Genomic DNA, 26,710 nt, shown 5'->3' on the forward strand with positions numbered 1-26,710 from the left:
GTACATTAACCAGTTCCTTCATCCTGAAATGAACTTGATGCTACATGATTCTTCCATTTTGGTGACCTAAATTTTTTTTTAGCAGTTTACCACTTTGTACCATTTAAGGTTATTCACTGGACTTGGACTGCTGAAGTTTCTGGAAAATTGTAAGAATGTGAGGCTGAGGATTTTTCCCAGGAAAAAGGAGTGTAATTCCTTTACAGAAAAACATCATGAATCACTTCTTAATAATTTCAAGCACTGATGATAATTTCAAGTCAGACTTCCTGCTTCATTGTGAATCATGGGTGTGTTCGAGGAGGTCATCCACTCTGACCAAAGGGAGAAGTTGATTGGATGTGTCTGTTGTCAGGAAATGAAAAGGAGAAGAGTCAGTGCTGTTTACTGTAAGCAGTCAGCTGTGATCACAGTCAGTTGAGTGGCTGATTACATTTATAAAGAAAGAACGTTTAAAGACACTAAAGCACATCTACTAAGGTACTGTTCTTGAGGTGCTTATCCTCCATTAACACTGTCATTTTCTACTTAAACTCCATGTTCAGAAAATATATTGTCTCTTTTACTCCACAACATTTAACATTAACATGTACTTTTCAGATCAAGATTTTTACATTGAAAACACAAGATAAAACTGTTAAAAACCTTGCATTTTAAACATTAAACCTCATCACCTCATATTAAAAAGCTCTGTTTATTTCTCACGTTTCACATGTCTACGAGTTGCTTTCCTCTAAACCTCTCAGATGGTTTTAATTCAAAAGCAGATTAGAGAAAAGTAAAAAAAAAAATCTATGACAGAACCTTGTTTTTTCTTCTTTCTACTTCCATCAATCATCTCACGACCCCCTCAGATTCATCTGGTGACTGTGGAAGGGGCCCAACCCCTAGGTTAGGAACCACTGGCCTAACAAACTGTATATAAGGTAGTTAAAACTAGTGGAGGATGACTCTGTAATAACACTCTGATGATTTGATACTTGATCGCTTCTCTATTTACTTTTAATTTTTATTACATCATAGTAAAAAAATACTCCACAGGATCCAAGTAAAGTCATGTTTTTTTCCTCCTCCGGTTTGTACAGTTGAGACACTGATGAACTCTGAACAGCTGTGCTCATCTGCCTGAGTCATACATCAACCAGCATTATGTAATCAGGAGCCATTTACCTCCACGGCCCAGTGTTCGAGGACAGCAGGAAGTCTCTAAACATCGAGTACAGAGAGTGACTGAGCTGACACTGAATTACATAAGTCTAAACCAGAGGGAAAACACAGAGTGAAGCTGAAACTGTTACCAGAAAGAACTTAATGTCTTCCTCTCAAAAAATCTCATTCTTTCAAAATGATCTTATTGCAAGAAAGGAGGGGCTGGAGGATTTCCCTCCTCAGGTCAGATTTGTCACAGTTATTTAGAGCTCTTCAGTGTGGGACACCAGAGTGAGGTTGTGCAAACAGGGAGAATTTGTTACTGAGTCACAGCTGATGCAAATGTCTTAATCCAAACTTGTGATTGAAGAAGATCTGACCAGTCAAGGTGGAACTAATTTGAACTATTTTATAACTTTGGGTTGTTTACCTTTTAAAAATGCATCTTTAATAAGCACATCAGATGTTTTATATGTAAAATCTTGATCTGTAAAGTCACTGGTAACTAAAACTATAATAAATCGTCTCGTCTCGTCTCGTCGTCTCCCGCTTATCCGGATCCGGGTCGCGGGGGCAGCAGCCTCAGCAGAGAGGTCCAGACGGCCCTCTCCCCAGCCACTTCCACCAGCTCCTCCGGGAGAATCCCGAGGCGTTCCAAGGCCAGCCGAGAGATATAATCCCTCCAGCGTGTCCTTGGTCGACCTCGAGGTCTCCTCCCGGTGGGACATGCCCGAAACACCTCCCCGGGGAATCCTATGGGACTCGGAGTAGAGCCGCTGCTCCTCCATGTCGAGAGGAGCCAGTTGAGGTGGTTCGGGCATCTGGTGAGGATGCTTCCTGGACTATAATACATATAGGAATTAATTAAAAACAAAGTTCTGGTTCACGGATTTGTTTGTCATTTCATGACATCTTTTGTCAAAAAATGTTTGGAGCCACTGGTTTAATATAGACTTTAGCTATACATGGTATTTTATAAACTTATAAATACTGATTTTATAAACTAAAATATATTTTTATGTACAGCCATAACGTCAAGTAACTGCACATTTCAGATAAATAATGTGGTAAACAGTTCAGTAGGCCTATCTGCCTCTGAGATGCAGTGAAGTAAAGTAAGTATAAAGAAGAAAATGCGATTACTTGAATTGAAGTTCAAGTCCCTCAAAACTTTATTAATGTGCAGAAACAACATGTTTAGTTACTTTCCAGCAACAGAATGGTTTTTGTGATTGTTCTAAACACTTTCAGGCCGAACGCCTACGTGCACATGGACACAGAGGAAGTGATTTCCTGTTTTAACAGCGCTGAGGTGATCAGACCTGCTGTTCTATGGATAGAAGTTCTTGTGGGAAGAAAAACATTCACTGATAATCACCTACAGACAGAGCCGCCGCCCCTCCCTGAAACACGCTTTATCTCTGCACACAGATGACACAGCAGCTCCTGCTTCTGCTTCAACAGCTTTATTTAGCTCAAGAATGCATACAGGATAAACAGTAGAAATAAAAGGAAACATTACAGTATTTAATTTTCTCCCTCATTTTAAATCACTGGGGACATTTAGAGCAGATCCTGTGTGTGGATAACGGGACAAACAGGATGGAGAAAACCTTCCATTGACATGTCTTTTCCTGGATGATCAAAGGCACAGAGAGCTTCGGAAGAGCTACCTAACAGGAAATAACAGACGTCTGTGGCCAAATAAAAACTCAGACAGCATAGAAACATCACAGTATTTCAAACACTGCGACTGAAACATACAAGTCGATCATCAGCTCATACGTGTTGAGGCACAGTTTGTTACAAGTCATAAAACTCAAACTTACACGACAAACGTGTGAGAACTAGTGTTTCATTACATTTCTACAACATATAACAAGCTGACTCTACCGTTTGTCTCATACTGCAAGTTAATCTGATTAGACATTTAAAAATATGATAAAAGGACAAATCAAACTGCATCAAATCTGCAGGGATCAAAATGTTTCATGGTTTGATGATGGTTGGAGTCAGTGGGTTTACCACAGAGGAAACACAGTGATGCGTCTGAAAGTTAATATATTCAACCCTTTCTGTGCCTGATGGCCGCTGGTTAGCTTACAGGGAGTGTTAGGTGAAGGAAACCCCACCCATCTGGCACCTCAGCAAAACAAACACACACCATGGTTTGCAGATGATTGTTGACTCAGGATTTGTAGATAACACAGTGATAACATTCCCAGTTGAGAACTTTATAGTAAATGCATCATTTAAAAAAAAAAGAAGAAAAGGTTTAGCACAAGTGTATAAAAAGATGTAAAAATATGCCACTGAAATAATCGATGCCACTGATATTCGCAGGTCTGTTTGTTGGTGTAATTGTTTAGAAGAACATGGCAGTGAGATTGTTTAAACACGGATGACAAGAATGACTGTTCATACTCGACAGTTGTTGGCTCAAAGTCAAAGCAGAGCATTATGGGAGTTTCCTGCACAGGCGTTACATGATGCTAGAAGCACTGAAACAGACGGATTACATGTGATAAACTTGAAAGCTGCGCTAAATTTAGCTGCACAGAGAAATGCCTTTTTCAGATTCATCTCACTGGTGTAGGATTTTTGATCTTTCACACCCTTTGCATGAAAAAAAATGTTTAGCACCACCTGCTGTTTCCATAAAACAGACTGACCACAATGATGATTTCTCACATTAAATCAGTAATAAAGTGTAAATACAGAAGGAAAATGTGTGACTGAGCAGCAGCAGGTTAAAGAGAGTGGATTGCAGCACCGCCAGTTGAATTTTTTTCCTGCCTGACCTACAACACGTCATTGGCTCTTGTTTCACAGTGAGAGACTGATGAGAGAACACAACAGAAGTGACTGTCCTGGTTCAGCTACAAGCAACGAGGTCCGGGGCGACCTTACAGCATGGTTATGCAGCGTGTGTGCGTCTATATTCATGTGCATACATGTTTGTGGTGTGTTGCGTTTGTATGTGTGCGCTCAGGCTGCTGTGTTGGCAGACAGGTCCGGCGTCGACTCTCTCGAAGAAGTCGAGCCAACTCTTGATTTGACAGGAGATCCGTCAAGTCATGGGCGAGAGAGGCGGCGACAGGTCAGGTGGACGGGATACGAATATGTCCCTCATGAGAGCTGGGAGAGAGACACAGAAAGACAGACGCTTTGACACGTGTGATGACAGCCTCCTCTCTAACCTGTAGAGTTTGGATGGAATAATCACTTTAAGATCTCATTTACACCCGGTTTCAACATATGAGCTGAATGATGAGATAAAAAGGTGTAAATGCACAGTGCGATTGTGATCACTCTCATAATGACTGGACCACCTGCAGATGTGGTCTGAATCCCATTTACACCTGACATTAAAATGTGATTTGTATCTGGAGAGGTTTAAAAGCACAACACACTGGGATGGGAATGTTTATTCAGATAGTGATCACATGTAGATACCAGGTGTACATGGGGCCACTGTGGCCAGTTATCAGCCAGAGGTAAATAACATCTGTACAGGTGAGCCACACTCTTAAGACAAAAATCTGCTCAATAATGTAACTGAGATCCAATCACAGTACAGTCATAATCGAGATAACAAGAAAAACCATTAATACTTGGTGTAAATGAAAACTGCCCATTATGCAGATAAAGTATCCATATACATCACATGTTAATATGAGGTATAAATGGGCTCACAGGTAGGTATGTAGGTAGTATCTGCACATATTAAAGAATTGGATGTACATATGTACACAATGTGCTCTATGTGCTACAAATGGACTGTTTTGCGCCATATGTTATGAAAAGATTCAATATAAGTAATACGTACACATGAATAACAATTGCACCACATAAACACTCTAGACTATTTTGATTGTGTGTGTGTGTGTGTGTGTGTGTGTGTATATATAAGTGTGAGTGTTTTACCTGCAGTATCACAGAGTCCCTGTATGCCTCCTAAAATAGGGTCTCTGTCTGTGAGTAGCTGACTCCGCCCCCCTGGGCCCGGGTCTAAGATCAGATCTGACTGGTTGGTTTCCTCCAGACAGTCCTGAACATGCAGTTTAAAAGATGGTCAGAGGGAATGACAGAGGCCTAAACTTCATAACATTGAAAACATTTTATCAGTCTTCATGACCTGGGTTGAAATTTTTCTGAGGAAGTTCTAAACTCTAGTAAACTGGTTCATTTGAGAAGTGTAATTCATTATGGAGGTAAATCTGCTCATTAGTTCACCAATAACCACTGATGTTATGTTTTGTGCGTCCCATCTGCTGCTTTCTGAAAACATTCAGAGCGCTGTGTGATGGTTTGGATAAAAACACCGGTGTAATGATCAGCCTGTGATCTGTTATTATTCAACTCATCCGATTTTGGGATTTCAATGTAAACTAGTCGACTCTAAAAACAACCACACTGCACCGAGTCAAGGCTCAGAGCAGATCAACACTGTTCCTTGTTTCATTTGACACAGCCGTGTTAAAACGGTCACACATATTTGGTTTCTTTCATTCTCTAAAGCACTTTGTGAACTTCTCATAAAAAGGTGCTATATGGACACATTTCCTTCTACTTATTCTTCTTCCTTCCACTCACCAGTAATCTGTGGCTGAGAAGAAGTTCCTCTTCTATAGAGGAAGGATCTTGTTTCTGCCTCTTGTCCTGCACCATCAGCTGAGACGGCAGCTCCTCGTCTGGGTTATGGGTCCTACAGGAGAGAGACAGTAAGAGATTGTAAACCATAACCCTAACCAACCAACCAAACCTTTGTTGTTTACTTATATTCAAGATTTAATAAACAACTTTTCCTCTGGCGCCACCCTCAGGACAAACTTCAGAGCTTTCATTTAATCATCCAACAAGCTGTTTGTCGGTGGGTTTAAGGTCTGAGGGTCATCACAGCCTTTACACTTCTGACAACTAACTGCTGTTGACAGTCCCTGAAGTTTAGGAGCCTGTCTCACCGCTTCCTGCTCACAGCTGAAGGTTCAGGGGAGGAGGACGAAGCTTTGTCGGCTTCCTCCGGCAGACTGCTGAGGAAGGTCAGCTGGAAGTCATCATCCATAGAGATGTAAGGAGCCAACATGTCTAGATCCATCCCCTCCATGTTCTGAGAAAAGACAAACAGGAAATTAAAGTCAGAGAGAAAAACAGGGACCATTGGACTGTTACAAGGCCAAGATGTCCACATCCAAACTTGTGTCTTTGCAAAAAAATGTACAAACTGAGACCAAAGCTTCACAGAGTTTCACTTTCTTTTAAATGACCAGAGGTTATTTCTATGTTGCAAGAAACTTTGTGAGTTTTCCCTTCAATATATTTCAAGGTCAGGCATCAACATTTTGACTTTTGACAGATTTCAACCATCTGATGGATGTGATAGTTAAGGGTTGGTGGATCTTAAAGATAAAAAGTTTAATGCTCTTGATTTTTGGTGTTGACCAGTTTAAACAACACATACTTTTTGACATAAAACAGATTAAATTAAATCTATAATATACATTAAATTTTCTCCCAGATTTATGTTCCAACTTGTGGCAATTACAGTTCACAAAATTTTTCTTTTCACCCATAATTTTTGGTATAGATTTTTAAAACTTTTAATTTTCTCATCTGAAAAATAAAAGTTGAAAATGAAGAGCTGTACGGACGCGCAATCAGAAATAAGAGCAGACAATCAGACATGTTCTTCTAAGTGAAGACTGTCCATGTTTTCTGCTCTCACCTCCAGTGTTTCTCCTGTCTTCTGACCCTCTTCTGGCCTAATGGCAAAGAACTTCTCCAACTTGCTTGTGTCCATCTCCTCCTCTTCCTCACGGATGCTCTGAGGGAGATCAACGGACAAACAAAGATGTTAAATCAGGCAGAGAAACTAATACCTTGAATGTTTTAGAAAGATTTAAGGCTTGTATTTACCGGCTCAGGATCAGGTGAGGAGGCTGGTGATGATGAGGAAGGTGGCGTGATGGGGTTGAAGATGGGCGTGAGGAGCTGTCGCAGCTGTGGAGTGCACAGATCCTGAGGGTGGTCCGGCAGTGAGTTTGGACTGGGCGGACTGATGAAAGACAGCTCAACAAAACCTGACGGAGACACAAAGAGCACAGCAAACTGATTTCAACTGTTGAATAGAAAATTAAATGAAACCAAATCAAAAGATGATCCTCATGTTAAATAAGATGGACTAAATATTATTATATGGTGAAATCTCTGTTTTAATGTAAGACACACGAATCAATGCAAACTGCCATTCCCATCAGCCTCAGCTCTACTTGGTTTTTACTGCTTATTAGCAAATGTTTGGATGCTAAGTCATAAAGTAGGTTAACATGGTAAACCTCAGTCCCAGACTCTTATTTTGTTTTCAAGCAGCAGAGAGTGAAACTGCAGTTGCATCTCAAACTACTGATTCACTTCTTATGACATATTTTGTAAGATGTGTCATCACTGGTGGTCACGTACATATGAATGTCTTTCTCAGTACAGTATAGTCCAGGTTGTCCTGCCGACGAGATCCCTGTAAACTCCTCCCGCCTCCAGAGCTGCAGCTGTAGAGTCTAGAACTGAAACTGCAAACCACCTACTGCCCCATGATCCTGTTTAACACCTGCTGCTAAACCTGCCTCTGTGCTCTCTCTTGCTCTCTCTCTCTCTCTCTCCAAACCAACCGGTCGAGGCAGATGGCCCCGCCCACCCTGAGTCCAGTTCTGCTCGAGGTTTCTGCCTCTTAAAGGGAAGTCTTTCCTTGCCACTGTTGCCTAGCGCTCACTCAGGGTGGGAATTGTTGGGTCTCTGTAAATAATATTACAAAGAGAAGGTCTAGACCTGCTCTACTTGGAGAGTGCCTTGAGATAACTTCTGTCGTGAATAAGTGCTATACAAATAAATATTGACTTGACTTGATTTGACTTGAGTCTTTCGTCCGTCTCACCTCCTGTCAGTGGTACGACAGCGTCTCCAGCCTCAGGAGCCAAGTGGAGAAGCTCCTCTGGCTCCTTCAGTTTGAAGAAGAGATTTGCAGTGCTGCTGGGACTTGAACCTGCGTCCTCAGTCTGACTGGAGTTGGCAAGCTGCTCACCGTCAGAGTCGCAGGCAGCAGCAGTCTCACAGTCCTCTGGTGGAAGCTGTGGTGATGGAGGTTCAGATTTATGCAGCTGGCCACAGCGGGTCTGCTCGACAGAGAAAACAATGTCTGGCTGCTCCACTGCGCTGCAGAGGAAGAAGATAGAGACGAGGGGAAAGCTGAAAACAGTATGAAACAGCTGAAACAAGCATTCCGATCATTTTTTTAAAAATTATTTCTAAGGAATTTGTAGTATGTTCTGTATTTTTTATTTCCCAGTTCATCATCCATTATGCAACCATTACATTTACTCAACATCACTTCCCACTTCTCCTGTTACTCCTAAAAATAGCAGCTCTGTCCTGGCAGGGCTCGCAGCTCAAGTTATGTGACACGACCTTGCTGCTTTTTAAAGTACCTCAGTATGAAGTTGAGGCAGACGACGGCCTCGGGCTGCGACGTCTTGCTGCTGTAGAGGACGGTCGCCTGGGTCTCTGCCCAGACAAAGCCGCCGCTGTTTGCCAGGAAACGGTAGTGACTGGTGCTCACCTGACCTTTGGACAGCACTGGACGAGACAGGGACATGAACAGAAAAGAGATGGATGTAAAAGGGATGAACCCCATCTAAATGAAGGACCAGGAGACTGTAGCATTGAAAATCCAGCTCATGTGTGTTAATAGACTTTGAGAGACTTTAAGAAATCTACAGTCCTTGAAAAGAATAAAAACCTTATTGATTGCCTTCAGACATGCAAATATAATCATGAAATATGCTAATTTTCTTGCAGCAGTTCCTGAATTTTTTTTTACATTTTGGAGACACAAAGTTCAACCTCTATCAGTGATAAATCTTCCTTTTTCATGGCTTTGTTTATAACCACTGTTACTACTGATTTGAATTACATCTAGATTTATTTTTTCTGGTCGTGCACACACACACACACACATACACACTCACATGTGTGCAGGCTTTTGTTGACGTGATCAGAGTCGAGCGCATGATGGAACTCGTAGGCTGAGCGACCAATCAGATCGTCTGGTTTGTATCCCACCAACTCTGTAACCCTGGAAACAAAAAAATGGAAGGAAAGATAAACAGAAGAATCAAGATGACAAACTCTCTCTCTTTTAATTACAGTAATAATTATAATGATCAGGTTTATTTATATAGCACCTTTCAAAACACAGATACAAAGTGTTTTAAAAGACAAGATAAAACTCAGGACGAACAATAAAAATAAATGAAAACATAAACTGACTTAAAAACAGTTTAAAGATTTTACAACATGGGGGGGGATTGCAAGAATGAGGTTCAGTAAAAACGAGATAAAACATTCTAGAAAGATTTAATTCATCAGTAAAATAAGAAACAGGAGAATGACTAGATAAAATGATAGATTTAAGAAGTGTTTCTATCTGTGATACGATATTCTGTTTCTCCTCCACAGGAAGTAGGATAACGACAAGGACTCGTCCTACCTGCCCTCGCAGTGTGTGAAGCGCAGGTCCATGCTGTGGCGGGTGAGGAAGGTGCAGGTGTCCAGAGGGAACTCCACGCTGGACGGGTGAGGGATGGGCTCACACAGCAGGGTCATCACTCTGGCTGCAGGGGGCGACGTGGAGCTGCCACCAAAGGGACACATGTGACCTGTACAGTGGAGAACCTGGACAAAGAGAGAGAGAGAGGAACACTCATTTAAGGTGGAGGAGTTCTGCGGAGTATTGTTTCCATTTCAGATGCACTTTCAAAATAATAGTCTGATTCCTTAATTGACTGAGTTCAAACTCAACAAACGCAGCAGTGTTTAAAGTTGTCGTAACAATAACAACTGAACGTTGTCTATATACTACAGTGGACAACACAATACAATCAATACAATTTTGATTAAAGTCGGGAAATATCTGATAAAAGAATCTTTAAGTCAACTCATAACTCTTCATAGACAAACTGTAATTCAAGTCTTTCAGGTCTGTGAATGACGTCTGAACCTTTTCCATTTAAAACTATGAATATTGTTTTTAACTTACAGCTTATGCAAAGTCTTTTCAACGTATAGACCTAATAGTTTAATATCAAAGCTGTATGTCAGGGATGTTATATAACATGTTCAAGTTGAGCCAAGTATCAAAGTAGGTTGAGTTTCCAGTCTTCACTTTTGACACTTGAGTCCGAGACTCCGGTCGGCAGCTCTGCTGCCAAGAAATATCTGTTTGAAGGAACTGAAGGGAGACTGAACATCTTTTGCTTCTTTAGTACGTGTATGAGTGTGTATGTATTGTATATAATGTGGGTGTGTGTGTGTGTGTGTGTGTGTGTGTGTGTGTGTGTGTGTGTCTTGGTGTCATAGGTAATAGTGAACCTTCCAGGTAGCAGACTTGATGTTGACTGTGCGCCCCCTGCTGGTCAGTGTGCTTTTCATTCGCAGGAAGAAGTTCCTCTCGCTCCGCTGCTCTGTCGATGACTTCTTACTCAGACCTGAAAACAACACGACTCAGCTAACTCAGCTAGCTTCTCCAAACAGCACATTTAAAATTTAAAAATGATTTATTTATTTATTTATTTATATATTTATAAAATGATTGAAAGCAAAATCTTAAACATTAGCACAAAAACAGTACAAGGCTGGAAAAGAATGAAAGCTTCTACTGTTCTTCTGACAGGACCAAATAATCAAACACTTCCACAGCTCTGAGCTTTATGATACAACTCCTTTGTAAATTTGGTTTTTAGAGGAAATCTTGAATAAGGATTCCTCTTGTAATAATGGTCAGTATGTCTGACCTGGACGTGGAGCCAGCAGGTCTCTGAGCTCCTCCTGGTCACAGGGATGAACAAAGTCATAGACACTCTGACCCAGTAGCTCCAGCTGTGGGCAACAAAAAACAACAAGAACTGTCACTCCTACACAAAAACTGATGCATCACTTTGAGGCTGAAACCAATTAACATTCAATTAACATGTTTTTGTACATGGATTTCACGTACAGACATGTATTTTAGATATCACGCTGTACCTGTGTGATGCCGATGTGTCTGCTGACGTTCTCCGTCAGGTAGATCATGTCTCCTTCCTCGCTCATCACCATGATGAACCCAGCCAACGCCTGAGGATAGAAAGCATCCATTGGATCCTCCTCCTCTTCCTCCTCCTCCTCTTCCTCCTCTTCAGACTCCTCTTTCTGATTCTCACCTGTTGTGAAAAGGAGCAGGTGATTATTACAGCAGACAGAGCAGGCATGGTTCAAACTTTTATATATTTCAGTGTGCGTCTATAATCGCCTGGATATTTTTCTAATAGCTTCCTGACTAACTCTTTGCTGCCATATTTTCACACCTTGCAATTAAATTTTGAGTCAAATAAACTATTTTATTTTTTCCCCCAGTGAATCCATTTTCAGGTATGAAAACATCTGTCAGCAGAACCACACTCCTGATCCACTTTACTCATCCGACGCCCTGAGATGAGACACATTAAATTCAACATTTTCCCTTTGTTGTTGATGAGTTCATTACTCTGCTCTCACACCTGAGGGAGCAAAACAGCACTGAGCCAATTCATATCATCAGAGTAACACAGAGAAGAAACACCCTCACACTGAGCGTGCAAAGTGTCAGAGAGCTGCTTTTTCCAATCTTACAGCGTGTGATGTCTTACTGATTTCACTGTCATGAAGGTGAAAGACACGTGACGGGAGGATTTTACAATTATACAACAGACAGATGCCAAAAGAAAAAACATTTCCTTATTTCTTCATTTAACATTTGTTTATGTTTTTCAGCAGTTACAGGAGAGTTTTTGTCTGAATAAAGCCTGACGTTTTTTTTTATTGCAGAAATTCATCTGTATGTCTTTATTAAAGGTAACCTTGACAAAGATATGACCACTGTCATTAGATTTCAATTAACTGTGAGCAAAGTAGAAATTAATCCATTAATCATTCGAGTCCAGGCAAGTCATCCAGAATACACGTTTAAATTCCATTTCAATGATTTCCCTCCACATGAAGGTCTGAACAGGCGAAACTCAGCAGTTTTCATGGTTTAAAAACTTTTACATGATGTTTTATTTTATCTTGGTGCATTTTTCACTTTATCATTCACAACATTATCCCTTCAAAACCTTTCCCTGCAGCTGCACTCATCATAGATACTATAGGTGGCACTTGGCACTTGCTCCTTACCAGATGCCAGGAGGTGGCGCATGCGCAGGAAGCTGAGGGTGACTCTCATGATGGCAGCTTTGTCCAGGTGGGTGGACACTCGGCGGGGGAGTGGCAGAGTGTGGGCAAGCTCATAAAACACCTCTGTCTCCTGACTCCGCCTACATCTGGCGGCATCACGAGAACGCAGCTTCCTCTGCTCCGAACTGCTTCTACAGGAGGAGGGGGGAGAAGGATAGAGGGATAAGACATGATTAACAAGGATGAAAACAGGAACTGAAGAACAGGAAGACAGTAAAAAGAGAGGAAACACAATCAAAGAAGAAGAAGGGGGGGGGTGTATCGTATTAAGGATGAGAGGATAATTATATGACGGAAATAAAAAGCAAATAGGAGAAGGAAGGGCAGTTTGGGTGTGTGCAGGATCACAGGAGAGCAGAAGGAAAAAAAAAAGATGTTTAGAACAGAAAGGCAATGTGGGAATGTGGGGAAGAAAACAAGAGTTTAAGTGGGATGAGTCCAGGATCAACAGAGAACAAAAAAGGTTGTCACACTCCTGACTTCACATGGTCTCTGCCTTGTTAACATTCTTCTCTGAGCTCTACAACCACCTTCCCTCAAAAACAAGACTCCCCCATTCTGATCCAACATCTCCACGTTTCTCTTTGCCTCTGCTTGAGACCGACTGCTTTCAACGTTCAGTTTGACTTTACACACAGCTGCATTTCAGTTACTCAGTGTGATAAGAAAAAAAACCTAATTATAAATCTGTAAAAACCCCACTTGTATGTAATGTTTCATAATACTGTCTTCTGTCGAACGGATCAATAAAGCTGCATTATTACTCATTGACATCTTCTACATGTCTTCTCAAATTACCTCAGGAAGTCACAAAAACAAAACTAGAGTTACAGAAAATGATAGTCCTTCAGATAAAATACTACTACAAATCCAACTGTCCCTGCACCAGGGCCTAAGATTTTCAGAGCTGTATATTCAGTTTATAAAATCAGCAGTGTTGATTTGTTGTGAAGAAATCTGGGGACAAAGTTTGCATCTTCCAGATCTCTGGATTTTAGAAACACCTGCAACGTTGGTTCAGGACCAGCTGCTTGAAATGCAACACCAGCCCACCCTCAAATATGTAATAAACCCACCACAGAGTCTTTATACTATGGTCAATGACACTGTGTGTTTTAAAACAATAAAAACATTTTCTCAAGTCTCATCTAAAAGCTGCATTTTTTTCTTTTCACTGGAGTCGGGATGTTTAGTTTTGTCCTGGGAACATGTTTTGCCTCCCCCAGGGATTTTATTCAACTCTGCACAGTGAAACCACAGTAGAGCTCTTGTGCCCCCCCCCCCTCTGTAAATTCATCTCAGCTCTTTTTAAAGGGGGAACACATAGAGACTTCCATCTCTTTATACGGGTGATCATGATTAGAGTTCAGCTCTATAAACATTCCTGTATTTTTTATTTTTTTTGGCCAAAGTGGGAACAGGACTGATAACAAAAATAGGGAAAAATGTCCAAAACTGAAGAGAACAGAATGTTATTTATTTCAGCTACTGGGAAACTGTCCAGATCCTCCCTCCTCTCCCCCTCCTCTCGCCCTCGCTGTCTTTTCTTCCCTCTCTCTTCATCCATCCCTCAGTCCGCCCTGGACTGCTTTGGCCTCAAAAAACATGTGCTGACAAGACAAGAATCACACAAACACACACACACACACACATACACATGCACGCACACACGCACACACACAGTGGGTGGATATGCAACACATCAGATCAGACACAGAAATCTAACAGCATGTTCATGCTCCCTTTGAAACGACTTCATTATCATGAAATAAGATAAAAACAATGATCTTGAAATGGTTTTGTACATTCCTCAGTAGTTCCTGTGCTGGATCACCAGTCCATATCTTTCTATTTTCAGGAATCCTATGAGCATGGGCGGGCGCATGCTGGTCGACTCCGAGTCTATTGTTATCATTCCAGTACAAAATAAATGATTTAATATGCTGCAAATACTAGCTTTTTTGTTTATTTATAATTCATTTAGGCTAATAAGGCTACAAAGCGATTTAGTTAATCCGGAGAGAACATGCAGATTTGTTTTGTCACATGTCGATTGGTTGGAAAGTAGGTACGATTTCAGTTGCCCAAGGATTTCTTTGACTGACTACAGCCCTGCTGAATGCCAGGTCACAGTTAACTTTGCAGCTGCAGCAAGCAGTCAAACACAATGTCAACTGATCCTATACAGTATATCACAATACTAAATCAAATGGTACAACGTTTTCCAATAACTTCTGACCTCCCTCAGCTTTATCACGCTTTTATACAACAGCCCAGGAGAATACTCGAATCTGATTGGCTGTGCGATGGCTGTACATTATTTTTTTTAAGATAACATTTCAGCACACTACTGTACAGTTATTCCAGTGTTGATAAAGCAAACACAAAGTATTGGTTGAAAGGTTGTACAGACACAAAATATAAATAAAGCATAGGCCCACTTACTAACAAGAGGCCACGGTATAAGGATGATGATCCACTCCCACAGACACAGTGAGAAGGAAAAATAATGCACTTCACAGTGGAGCTAATGAGCCATAATATTATCTTGTTTCAGATATAGAGATATCAGTGTATATGCTGGCAGCACAGACATGCCAGACAAGCTTAAAGGTCATTTAGAAACATTACACAGTGGGTGCAGCACAGAGCACTGACAAGCTGATTTACTCTGCTCACAGCGTGTGACTTCATCACAAGTCTTCTAATCTGTACCGTTTGTTTATGGTATGTGTTTATGTCTACCAGACAAAATATAATGTTATCAGATTTTATAAACTCCCAAATATCAGTTATCAGTTTTGGTCTCCAGTATCCGTTGAGCTCTACTTCACAAACAACCCTTTTATCTGCATTGTTCACTTATTTGAAGCTTGCAACGCTACACACAACAACTACACACAACAACTACAACCATGTGAACACGTGCCGAGACGGCCTTCAGTCAGTCATACAAATCAGATGGTATGAAAATCTTTCTAATCTCTCTGATCCACGTCTCATTCCAAAACTCTTTAAGTTACTATTACTATTAATATTAATATGACATTTAAAATTTTTACATAATCATCTGTATTCTCGGTTTATCCCATTTTATTACATGGCTGTTTGTCCTGGAAGCAAGATGCTCCTCCAAAAGGTTTTTCTGTTTCTTCCATTTAAAAGTGTTTTTTTTTGTGGCATTTTTCTTTAACAGATCTATAGGGATAGGTGAGCATGTTGCATGTTGTACAGACTGCAAAGCCCCCAGGTAGTGAATTCTTTACAACACCATGTGCCACTTGTTTACTCAGTCACAAGTTGACAAAATGAAGCAGATGTCTTGACTGCAATGGTATGATTAAATGTGAAACAGTGACCTACAGTGGGAAAACTGTGAGCTTTGCATGTATCCTGCACATTATGAGCTGGTCTGATATCACATTAGAGTCGACTTGCTCACAATCAGAAAATGTTACATAACCGAGAAAACACTTTAAGGAAGGAACTCAACAGCACTTAGGACACATGGAAACACCATCCATCACTTGTTGAACCTGTTGGGAGTGAGATGTAGATCGGTGCGGTGAAAACAAACACCATTCACAGTGTGTGGACGCTTTATTATTCAGAGAGTAGCACACAATGTTCCTGCAAACTGTGGCAGACTCTGACACACCCTCAGTGTACACCCTCAGCCTGGATGACACTCAGCAGTAACAACTAACCTGTAATGCTGATGATCTCTGTGAGAATATCTGAGCTGGGATTAATGGGGTTTATGAAACACACGCCTGTTTTCAAAGCTGCTTCATCAAGAGAATAATACAGTAACTCTCTTATGACTGGATTCCACTCAGCACAAAGAGGTGGCACAAGTGTTTTTTACTGGAGCAATAAAAAACAGAGGGGACAGATCTATTGCAACATCTTTAACCACATTATGGTTTTTACACAAAGGTTAGCAATGCAACATGCACATACACACACACTGAGCGCAGTCTGTATGTGTGTGTGTGTGTGTGTGTGTGTGTGTGTGTGTGTGTGTGTGTGTGTGTGTCACCAACCTACTTACTGCAGCCAAGATATTCCTCGCTGGAAGGAACAACAGTTTTTTTTCAGAGGCAGTTTAGCTGCCAGGTCCTTGTGTATTTATGCAAAGACATAGAGAACATTATAGTTCATAGTCACACTGCTGTACAAAGGGCAGCTGGACCTCAGTTATTACATGTAGCCTTCACTGCAGAGGGGTTTGGTTTCTCTGTCACTAGTGCTGGGAAAGATTTCTTGTTTTCAGGTGACAAAGTGAAATTGTTTCCAAAAGCACATCTAAATACTGGCAGAAATTCTGTTTTAATTTTCTTCCATCTTAGCGTCATCTTCGCTGCAGTGGTATTTTTGTCCCACATTTACCAGAGTCCACCTGTCAATCAAACAGCGAGGGCAGAACCATGATGTGATTTCTTGATTTTCTTGAGTTTCTTGATTTTCTATGTGATGTTTTGGTTAATGTAGAAAACGTTTTCAATTAACCATTTCTCTTCTTATTAGGGCGATAAAACAAAAAATTGCTGTGATAATTTTCTACTGCTGAAGGAGATGATGGAGATGAAGAATCCAGGAATATTCAGTTTTACTGCCATGTATGACAAAGAAAAACATAATTTCCTCTCATCTGAGAATCTGAAGCCAGAGCACGTTTGATGCTTTTGCTGGTAAAAATTAATTGATTTTCAAAATAACTGACAATTATTTTACTTTAGGCAAAGTTCTGCTACTGCTGCACAACTTATTACAGTCTAGCTCCTCCATATGTTAGTGTCTACCTGCAAACATCCTGAAGGACTCAGAGAACACACTGCTGCACGCCGCTACACCCAGTCAACCCTCACCACAGACTGTGGAGAAGATATGTAGATGTAGATCAGACCCTGTAACTCAGTCTGAGCATGCTCATACCTGCATGTAGGCTGCCTGTGCACAAGATAAGATGCAGGTTTCAGGATGTCACACAGACTATTTTTAATCTGTCACATCACCAGGGGGAAGAACAGCTAAAAAGTTGCTGCTGATGGTTTTACACCTAAATCCAAACTAATTCTTTTTCAGTTGGATTTGTGATGTAATATTTAACTAACTAACTAACTAACTTTACTTTCAATTATTCTATATTTTCATAAATTATATTGTTTTTGTTTTAGACAAATTGAGCAAGACAATACATGAATCCCTGATACCAACCTGGAAAACAGGTTACAGTAAAACACTAACTAATTCATTTTCCTATCAACAACGGTTATTGACAGCAAAAACAATGTCTCTCTCTCTTACATCCTCCTTCTCTATGTAAGCTAAAGAAATGTACTTAATTACATAATTTCTTATTTGTTTGTTTTATTTTTATTGTATTTATTTCCTGTTTCTTTTCTTTGTTGGTTTGGGTTAAAACTTTTTGTATGTTGTGTATAATTGTATTGTATTGTATATTGTATCACATGTACTTGCTATTTATAATTTTTTTTCGTCTCACTTGTAAAGATCTGTGTGTTCTGTGTTCTACCTGTGAAAAACTAGTGTTAAGAAAAACCTTGAGCCTGAATGTTTTTATGTCTTGGAGGATTCTGGACATACGTTCAGAGACAGCAGTTAGTGTTGTTAAAGTGTTGCTAAACGACTTTGTGGGTGAAAGATCGTCACAGATTTGTCTTTCAGAGAGAAGGATCCTTACCTAATTTTGGTGTAAAAAACGAGGAACAAACTGGGTCTATTCTTCCAGCGGCTTTTTACCAAATCACACGGCAACATTCTCCCTAATTCTGGTGAGATTAAACCTTTAAAACAGAAGACCTGTTGCTATGTTGTCCGTTCAACATGTGTTGGCTATTACAACTTTACTACTACTACATGCTGAGAGCATGAATACACACTTTTTTTTTTTTTATCTTGTTGCATTATTTTTCTGTAACTTATTCAGTGTCACACACAGTTCACCCGTCCTCACAGGCAGACCTGTCAGCACAACATCCCTCAACATCTTTTGTGTAAATAAGTAGTGTAGGCACCGCCACACTACAAATAGTTTATACAAAGGTCATGTGCATTTTGATACCCAACATGTCAACAGCTTCTGACACAACATCGCAAGTCAAATGTATTTTTATATTTGAGGATTGTCACGTTAGATCTGAAGGGAAGTGGATCTGAACACACACACACACACACACACACACACACACACACGTAGGCGGACCACAGGCGGAGATATAACCCCTAACTCTAACCCACGTACTTGCATGCCAAGACACATGCTGGTGTGCAGACACTCCCAGATAAACACAAACACAATTGCCCATCATCCAGGAAACCATCAACCGTCATGCTCAGATAATAGACAACTTTCTTATTTCTCAGTGTGCGGCGTCTCTTCAGGAAGAACAAACAGACAGACCCGCTTCAAACTGCTGCTGAGGAACTGGACATTTGGCTCGTTCACAGGAGGCCAACTGAAGTCTGAACTCTCAAACTGCAGTTTTTGTCACATTACACACAAAAGCTTTTTAACTCAACTCACCTGTTTAAATTCTATTAAGGCTTAAAGTTTGAATAATTGAGGGCGTGGCCGTTTTGAGTGACAGGTGGGTGCCCTCACAGTCCCGCTAGCTGTTTGCTCGGTGTCACCTCAACTACTTCATGTCACTGAACGTTAGCTCTCGGCCGTGTGTGGTGTTGGTGTCGTGTTGTAGTTAATTGACAGAACATGAGGTGAGTGAAATTCTAGTGTTAATTTATTTATATGTTAGCACTAATTAGCAGGTATTGGTGGATGGATGGATGGATACTTTATTTATCCCCTAGGGGAAATTCATGAGTGTATGCTTGCCAATGTTATTAAACTGCACACGCACCAAAGTCTCAGCTTCACCCACGCCCCACCTCTTTGCCCATTTTTGACTTAGCTGGGAGTGAGGTGGAGGCAGGCACTGCCAAGATGGCGACAACCCTGTGGGGGACATCACTGAGGCTTCATCCATGGATGTGACATGATCCCACAGACTATTTGCAGGGTGGCCTTATGACAAAGGACTCACTGACAGATGATTCAAATCATAAAATCATTGTTGAGAATTATTGGAAAGTTTTACGTCCTTTGGGCCTCTAGAAAATATTCAAATAACACAATCTGAGAAGAACCAAACTGTAGACATACAGTACACAACCTGAGACACAAGGAGATCTATCTTTGTTTTAGAAGGTCACAAGTCGACAAAAAGTCAGGAGCGGAGAAGAAAAGAAAAAGTATTGTTAGAGCGCATCAGTTGTGATAAAAACAACTGGATTTAACAACAACAAAATCACACGTTTGTCTCAGATATCTTGACAATCTGTACAACATACCACCACAATCACTGCTATAATACTACTGCTCCTCCTGATAATAACACTACCACCACAGTTAATAATACTGATGCCACTGCTGCTAATAATAATCCGTCAAAGTCGTACAACCTTACAGTCAGTCTCACACAGCAGCAAGAAGTCAGCCAGCTGGGAGGAGCTTCAGAGAACGTAGTGTCCTTGGTCAGAGAGCAGAGCTGCATGCTGGCCACCATTTCTTATTGCTCAATATGAGTGTGTGTTTGTGTGTGTGGGAGGCATATTAAGGCCTGAATGTGCTCTGCACCAAACACCAAAGTATGTGTGAGTTTGTGTGTGTGTGCGTGTGTGTGTGTGTGTGTGTGTGTGTGTGTGTGTGCGTGTGTGTGCTGGAGAACAAACTGTGGTTACTTAACGTCCTACCAAAGTGTGTGAGAGGGAAAAACACATGCCGAGGCCAAACAGGGACACTGAGGCAGAGACACGCCTCCAGCTTCTTCTAGCACACTCTCACACACACTGTAATCTGTACAGTAGGTGTGTGTGAACTGGACTGTAAACCAGTATGGCGACCTCACATGCAGAGAACACAATGTCCTCTACTGTCCTCAACCTGAAGGCAGAGGAGAGACTGAAAGATGCTCAGTGTGTCACCGGATCGTACCCGGATCGTACAGACGTACAGTAGATGAGAAAGAGAGAGTGAAGAGGAAGTCTAACACAAAGACCCTGAAGCGCCCTCTTAAACACATACACTTTTCCCGCCATTAATGTGCACAGACGTCTCCTATCCCTGTTGACATGCGTATTACACTCTGAACAACAAATTAAACTCAGCTTTGTTTCAGCTGGAACATAATGTTCACCAAACAAAGTGTGTCGAAACGAGGAGGGACCTTTGTGTCAACTCAGTGTGTGACGGCATGTACTGCACCACTGCTGTCAGACACACACAAACACACAGACACAACCTCACACGTTCAAATTACATGGACTGGACTGAATTTGCCAACGGCCAATATCTTGTGATATTCAGTGTCTTTAAATTTTGTAATATTACAAGTAAGAATTGTTTTCTCTATTATTACAATATCTCCAGAACAAAGCGAAAAAAGCATCTGAGAGAGTGAGATGATATCAAAGACGCTTTTCACCGAAGACCAGAGGTGTCTTTACAATCGCTAGTTCACTGTTCTCTACAGGATTAACGATCATTAGTGGACTATGTTAGCAAGCCCGGGCCTAGCCCCGAGCTACACAACAGAAATGCTAACCCCATATGAGCCAGCTCGCAGTTAGATCCTGAGGTCGGGCCCTTCTGGCCGTTCCAAAGCCAAGGCTTAAATCTGAAGGTGACCATCAGGACCCCTCGGCTTTGGAACGACCTGTTGGAGGAGATGAGGCAGAACCAGTGACCTCGTTTAAATCATTTCTTAAAACCCGTTTTTATAGACTTTCTTTTATGTGATGCCTTTTTATCATCCTCTTATTGTTTTTGTTGTTTTTGGTTTTTTTTACTGGCTCTACTTTCCTCTATTGTTTTTATTTACATTGAAGAATATTGTATTGTACGTCTTCTCTCTCTGCTGTTGTCTGGCCTTACTGTCTGGCTTTCTGTTGTTAAATTGTTGTAGTTGTTTTGTTGTCTAAGCACTTTGTAAACTCTGTTTTTAAAGGTGCTATACAAATAAAGTTATTATTATTATTATTATTAATAATATATAAATTATTATCATTATGTAGTGAGCAGACACTTGCGCATTATTTTCATTTGGCACCATAACAGTCACAAAACTGTGATTTACAAAGGTAAAGACACTGCACGGTGGGATTTATGGAAAGACTACTGCACATTCTATGAACACTGGAGCTGCAATGATTAGTTTATTAATTAATTAGTCAATCAACAGAAAACGAATCAGCAACTACTTTGATAATCAATTAATCATATATATGTATATATACATATATACATATATATGTATATATACTGTATACAAGTAATTTCAACATTACCTTGTTCCAGCTTCCACATTTGATGATTTGCTGAATATCTCTGGGTTTGGATTTTTTTCCTCTGACGAAACACGACATTTGCTGATGTTGCCATAATAATCATTAGTTGCAGCTTGCTTGGACATTACTCGCAGGGTGTTTTGCAGGCACAAAAACAGTTCATACATTTTACATTTTGAATAAGAACACACATAAAACTATATTTAAGAACACTACATAGCACCACAACTGCAGGGAATCCTACATACACAATATTTCTTTTCAGGTTCACAAAGGACTTTAGTATTAATTCCTCTGTGTATTAAATATGCAAAAACCAAAATGGCCTCACACTGATCATATTAGATAACAACCACACAAAGAGGTCAAAATCTGACAGTGGGTATGAAATGAGTAAGACAGGAAATTATCAGTTTAATCTCAATCTTCATGCCTCTTGTTTCTTCACACACATTATTGGTCCATCACATGGTTTGTATTTTCTTTGCTGCTCTAAAAAGTACTTCAAACATCTGTTGTTAAACTCACGTTAGAAATGAATGTGATCTGGCCGAACACTGACCGAGCCCCACTCCTCCATTTTGAGTCTCAGATCGACACAGATCAGAAGACACTCAGGACAACTGGTGTGAGGAAAACTATCATGTACCAAAACCTGGCTCTGAATGTCTGGCTTCATAGTCTTCTTTGCTTATTGCCTTGATTTAAATCATCATTTCTTTAATCCAGGACTAGATTCAACATATAGCATAAAATATCCATCCAAAAACAGCAACGCTGGAACAAGGAAATCTTGAACTGTGACTTATTAATATATATAATTTTATATATCGACAACTGATTAATTGACTTATTGTTTCGGCCCTAAAAAAAAAAAAAAAACAAGAATAAAGCAATCTGTCCTCACAGTATGAATTATGACCCTGAGCCACTTGTAATGACAACATCTTTCAAGATAAATCTAAATAAACACCAGTGTGGATCAAACTGCTCTGTGCTATTGTGCTCTGTTACCTCCCCTTTGGTTCAGCTGAGCAGCTGGTTTTATCACCACCTGCTGAGTGGGGGTCACCTCGGGTTGTGCATGTGCAGACGCCTCTCCCACATGTTGGCCCCTCTGTCTGGACAGGAGGAAGTGAATCCCACTGAGGGGCAGGTTCACACAAGACATGAAGCCAAACACACACTAACATGCATTTACAGGCTGTATTATAATGTGGTACTAGAATGTGAAGTATTAAAACTACTGCGCTCTTTACTCTAGACTCTTTCATCTTTTGGCTTTTACTGTAGTGTAGTCTTCAGAGGAATAAGAGGAACTAATACTTTGCTTTACTTTTTTTTTTTTTATCTAGAAGTGGTTGCATTTCACAAGTGCATCAGGATCCCTTTTTAATTATAGGCTGTGATATTTTGGAAGAAGTATTAAAACACAAAGTCACACTGTGTAAACACATGAACATGAACTCACTCCGTCTGTCCTAATGTGTCTGTGGCTGCTGGACATAGGAAAGAAACATATATATGAGTCATAGTAAATGAGGCAAAGCATCACCTGTGGTTACACTAATGGCCAGTGTGTGATGTATGAACAAAGGACCAACTACAACAACAACACAGGACACTGAGCAGATATCACAGCCACACAATGCAGGAAAACTGTAGGAACATCACATGTGATGAATATAAGCCACACATTGTGTTTGCTTCACTGCTGAGAGCCACAAATGAACATCAACCCCTGTTAGTGATGTACCGTGAATTTTCACACTCAAAATCACAATTTCATGCAGAGATCAGACAGTAAGCGAGAATACGGGAGTAAATGTCCCTGAAGCAACACTAAATATTTTAACAGAGAATCTATATCAAACAGTGTCAGCGCGGACGACCCCCCGAGACAAACCAGCACCGCCGAGCACAGTCTGCATCATGAACACAGTCGCTGTTATTTTCCACAGTCTGTTTTAATGGCTCACTGGGACTCGGGTCGGAAAGTTGCAGAGAACACACAATACGACAGAAGACACACTGAGTGTGTTTATGAACGAGTCTTACCGTCTGACCGCGACAGTCTCCTCTTTCTTCTCCATGTTCAATCTGAACGCCGAGCCGTGATCCTGCTTTTATTATTGTTTATTCTGACATGAGAAGACAGTAGATACCCAAAGACCCCGCGCTGTCAAGGTACCGCTGGAAGAAGAGTCTGTTTCCGTTAATGTTCAAAATAAAGGTCTCACAGCAGACACAGCAGAGTTTTCTCTACAAATGTATTCACATAATTGCCACCGGCTAATTAGTTGTGGTAGAAAGTGCTGCACTTAACTACAACTTCAATTTTATGTCACTCTATGCTTCTACTCTGCTGCCGTTCAGAGGGAAATATATATAATAACATTACCGACTAAACATATGATCAACATATAAAACATGACATATTATTATACATTAAAGTTCCTGTATAGACACAGGTGTTTTGAGGTAGCATGACTTAGTTTTTACAAAGTTATACTATTGGTATTTATGTCAAACTCCATTTACTAACAAGGGTGATGGATGAGGTTGTAACTTGTCCCAGCTCAAAACTGACAGCAGTCAGAGAGAGATGTCAGTGAAGCCCACACAGTCCTGAGAAAAGGTATAAACACACTAAATGAGTAAAAACACCTGTGGGCAGAGACCACGCTCACGCAGGGTCTTTGAACAACCCAACAGTTTTTAGAAAAAAACTGAACCTGTTACATTAAAATGCTGCTTCAATGAGATAGATCACAACCCACTCATGTAACACTCCAATCAGCATCTTCATACTTAAAATTTAATTTTGTATTAGAGTATTTTTACAGACCTGAGCTTCCATCACTGCTATTTGGTTGATATGCCTCATAAGATATGTTCCAGTTGAGGCCTTATCTGCAGACTCTCTGCCACGCACTGTACCAAAATCTAGGATGTATATCGGAAATGAAACGGCCTTCAGTAGTTCTGGACCAAACCTGTGCAGCTGTGTTGTCTTTGGCTCTGAAGAATCGAATGAGGCTTTTAAATGCTTGTTTTGAACTAATTATTTTAGCTTTGCTTTTGCCAAGACTTTGTTAGGTTATTTACTCCACTGCCAGTTTTTTTAAAATGATATTCTGCTCTCTTTTAGAATTTTACAATAATTAATCCTTGTTTTACTGTTTCCTTCTTTAAATGTATTTAAAGTGTTTACTGTTCACTGTTGTCTGCCCTTTCTTTTGTCCTTTTTGTCCTTTTGCCCTATCGTATTTCTTTCATCTACATTCTGTGTATTATTTGTATTACTGCTATCATTAGTTATCAGTGCTGCTGTTGTTTTTTCTGTTGAGTGTGCTTCTCATAGCCTACATGTGTCCATAGCCATATCTATCAAAAACATAAGTTAAGTTTAGTGTGTCAATAATTGATTAATCTATTCACAGTAATTAATCAGTAGCCATTGTTAACTGATCAATTGTTGAAGTCATGTATCTGGGAACAATACCAGTCCTTCTCAAATGTGAAGACCTGTTGATGCTTTTTACCTTTTTACATCATCATAAATCAAAAACCTTTGAGGTTTGTGACAAGTGGCTGCTCTGCACTTAACAGGTAAGTTGAAGCTGTTTGACTCTTGATGATGACATTTATCATTATTTTTTGACATTTCATGGAATATATATTTGCATCATTAATTTAAAATGGAAGCATTAACTAGTTGTAGTCTTAATGACACTGGGTGAATCCCCGTGGTGAAATTAGGTCACCTGATCACAAAAATCCTTTTTTTTCCCCCCCTTGATAGAGCTTTTATTTTTTAGGTTCCGGTCAGACTGACTGTCTGACTTGACGCAGCCAATCCTCTAGTCGCGTACGAATCGACGCAGATGTTCAGACGCCACGCCCCGCGTCACGTCGCCCACCTTCGTGTTTTCTCGGCTGAAGGGTGCTTTTCTTCCTCCACCGGTGCAGAGAAGCAGTGAGAGTGCCTGTGTTTTTCTGCACCGCCCTCTATCGATCATCAGAGGGACATATTGTTTGTGATGAATCACTGTAAAAGCAGTAGCCTATGCAAACATGACAAGCTGCTGTAATGAAACACAAACTCTTCACAGCTAACACAGCTTGTCACACAGTTTTCAGATGTAGGCTCTGCACTTTTATTTTTTCAACTATTCCATAGATCCATTGGTTTTACAGTCATGTCTGGAATAAATGGTTGAATGGTAACATAATTGTGACTGATACCTGAAACCTGATGTCTGATCACACGACTCAAGCAGTTTCAAGAGTCTGCTCATTTATGTTTATACTATGTGGAAATGAATGGAAACCAATGGGTCCCTGGGACAGTTGAAAACACGTTCTAGTCTCAACAACAGTTTGCATAATGGTTAGCTCTAATGTAAAGTTTGTTTTTATAGGGCTAAATTCAAAACCACAGATATGGCCCTTTGATATTCCTCTTTATATTCACTACAGATTCACTTACTAAGTGAATAAAGTGGTTATATTTCATATTTTGTGCCAATTGAATTTGAAGCAGCTTTTTCCTGCAGAAGAATCTGAAACAGTATTTACACCAAAACTCTCCAATGAAATTGTTTTAACACAAACACGCACTGGTTTCTCTACACACATATTATAAAGCATAACTCATAACAATAATGAATAGTTTAAAAATAAGTAAAATGTGAAATACTCAAGCTTTTACATCTTATTTCTCTGTGGCTGTGGTTGTGGGGGAAGCTTCATCAAATTGACAGAATTAACAATATTCAACCAGTGTAATGTTATTATAATGATCAATAAGAACATGGACATGGACATGGACAATCTGGATCTATATCGGTCCAGCTGCAGCTCAGAGCTCAACCACACAGGACCCACA

At 40.3% G+C, this 26,710-nt stretch overlaps 1 protein-coding gene across 1 annotated transcript; it reads right to left on the bottom strand.

Annotated features, from left to right (window-relative positions):
* Positions 1-2,599: 2,599 nt before the first annotated feature.
* Positions 2,600-24,022, bottom strand: LOC111216921 (hypoxia-inducible factor 3-alpha-like). Its single transcript, XM_022738575.1, has 15 exons — positions 23,878-24,022; positions 12,391-12,581; positions 11,224-11,399; positions 10,992-11,076; positions 10,570-10,685; positions 9,689-9,873; positions 9,168-9,274; positions 8,628-8,775; positions 8,078-8,355; positions 7,066-7,229; positions 6,875-6,973; positions 6,114-6,259; positions 5,746-5,857; positions 5,077-5,200; positions 2,600-4,287 (listed from the first exon to the last, which is right to left on the bottom strand). Exons 1-15 carry the CDS (start codon positions 23,910-23,912, stop codon positions 4,220-4,222), a joined length of 2,034 nt encoding a protein of 677 aa, XP_022594296.1. The 5' UTR covers positions 23,913-24,022; the 3' UTR covers positions 2,600-4,219.
* Between the last annotated feature and the right edge of the window lie 2,688 nt (positions 24,023-26,710).

The sequence above is a fragment of the Seriola dumerili genome, unplaced genomic scaffold, assembly GCF_002260705.1.
Source record: "Seriola dumerili isolate Sdu_G_001 unplaced genomic scaffold, Sdu_1.0 BDQW01000036.1, whole genome shotgun sequence".
NCBI lineage: Eukaryota > Metazoa > Chordata > Actinopteri > Carangiformes > Carangidae > Seriola > Seriola dumerili.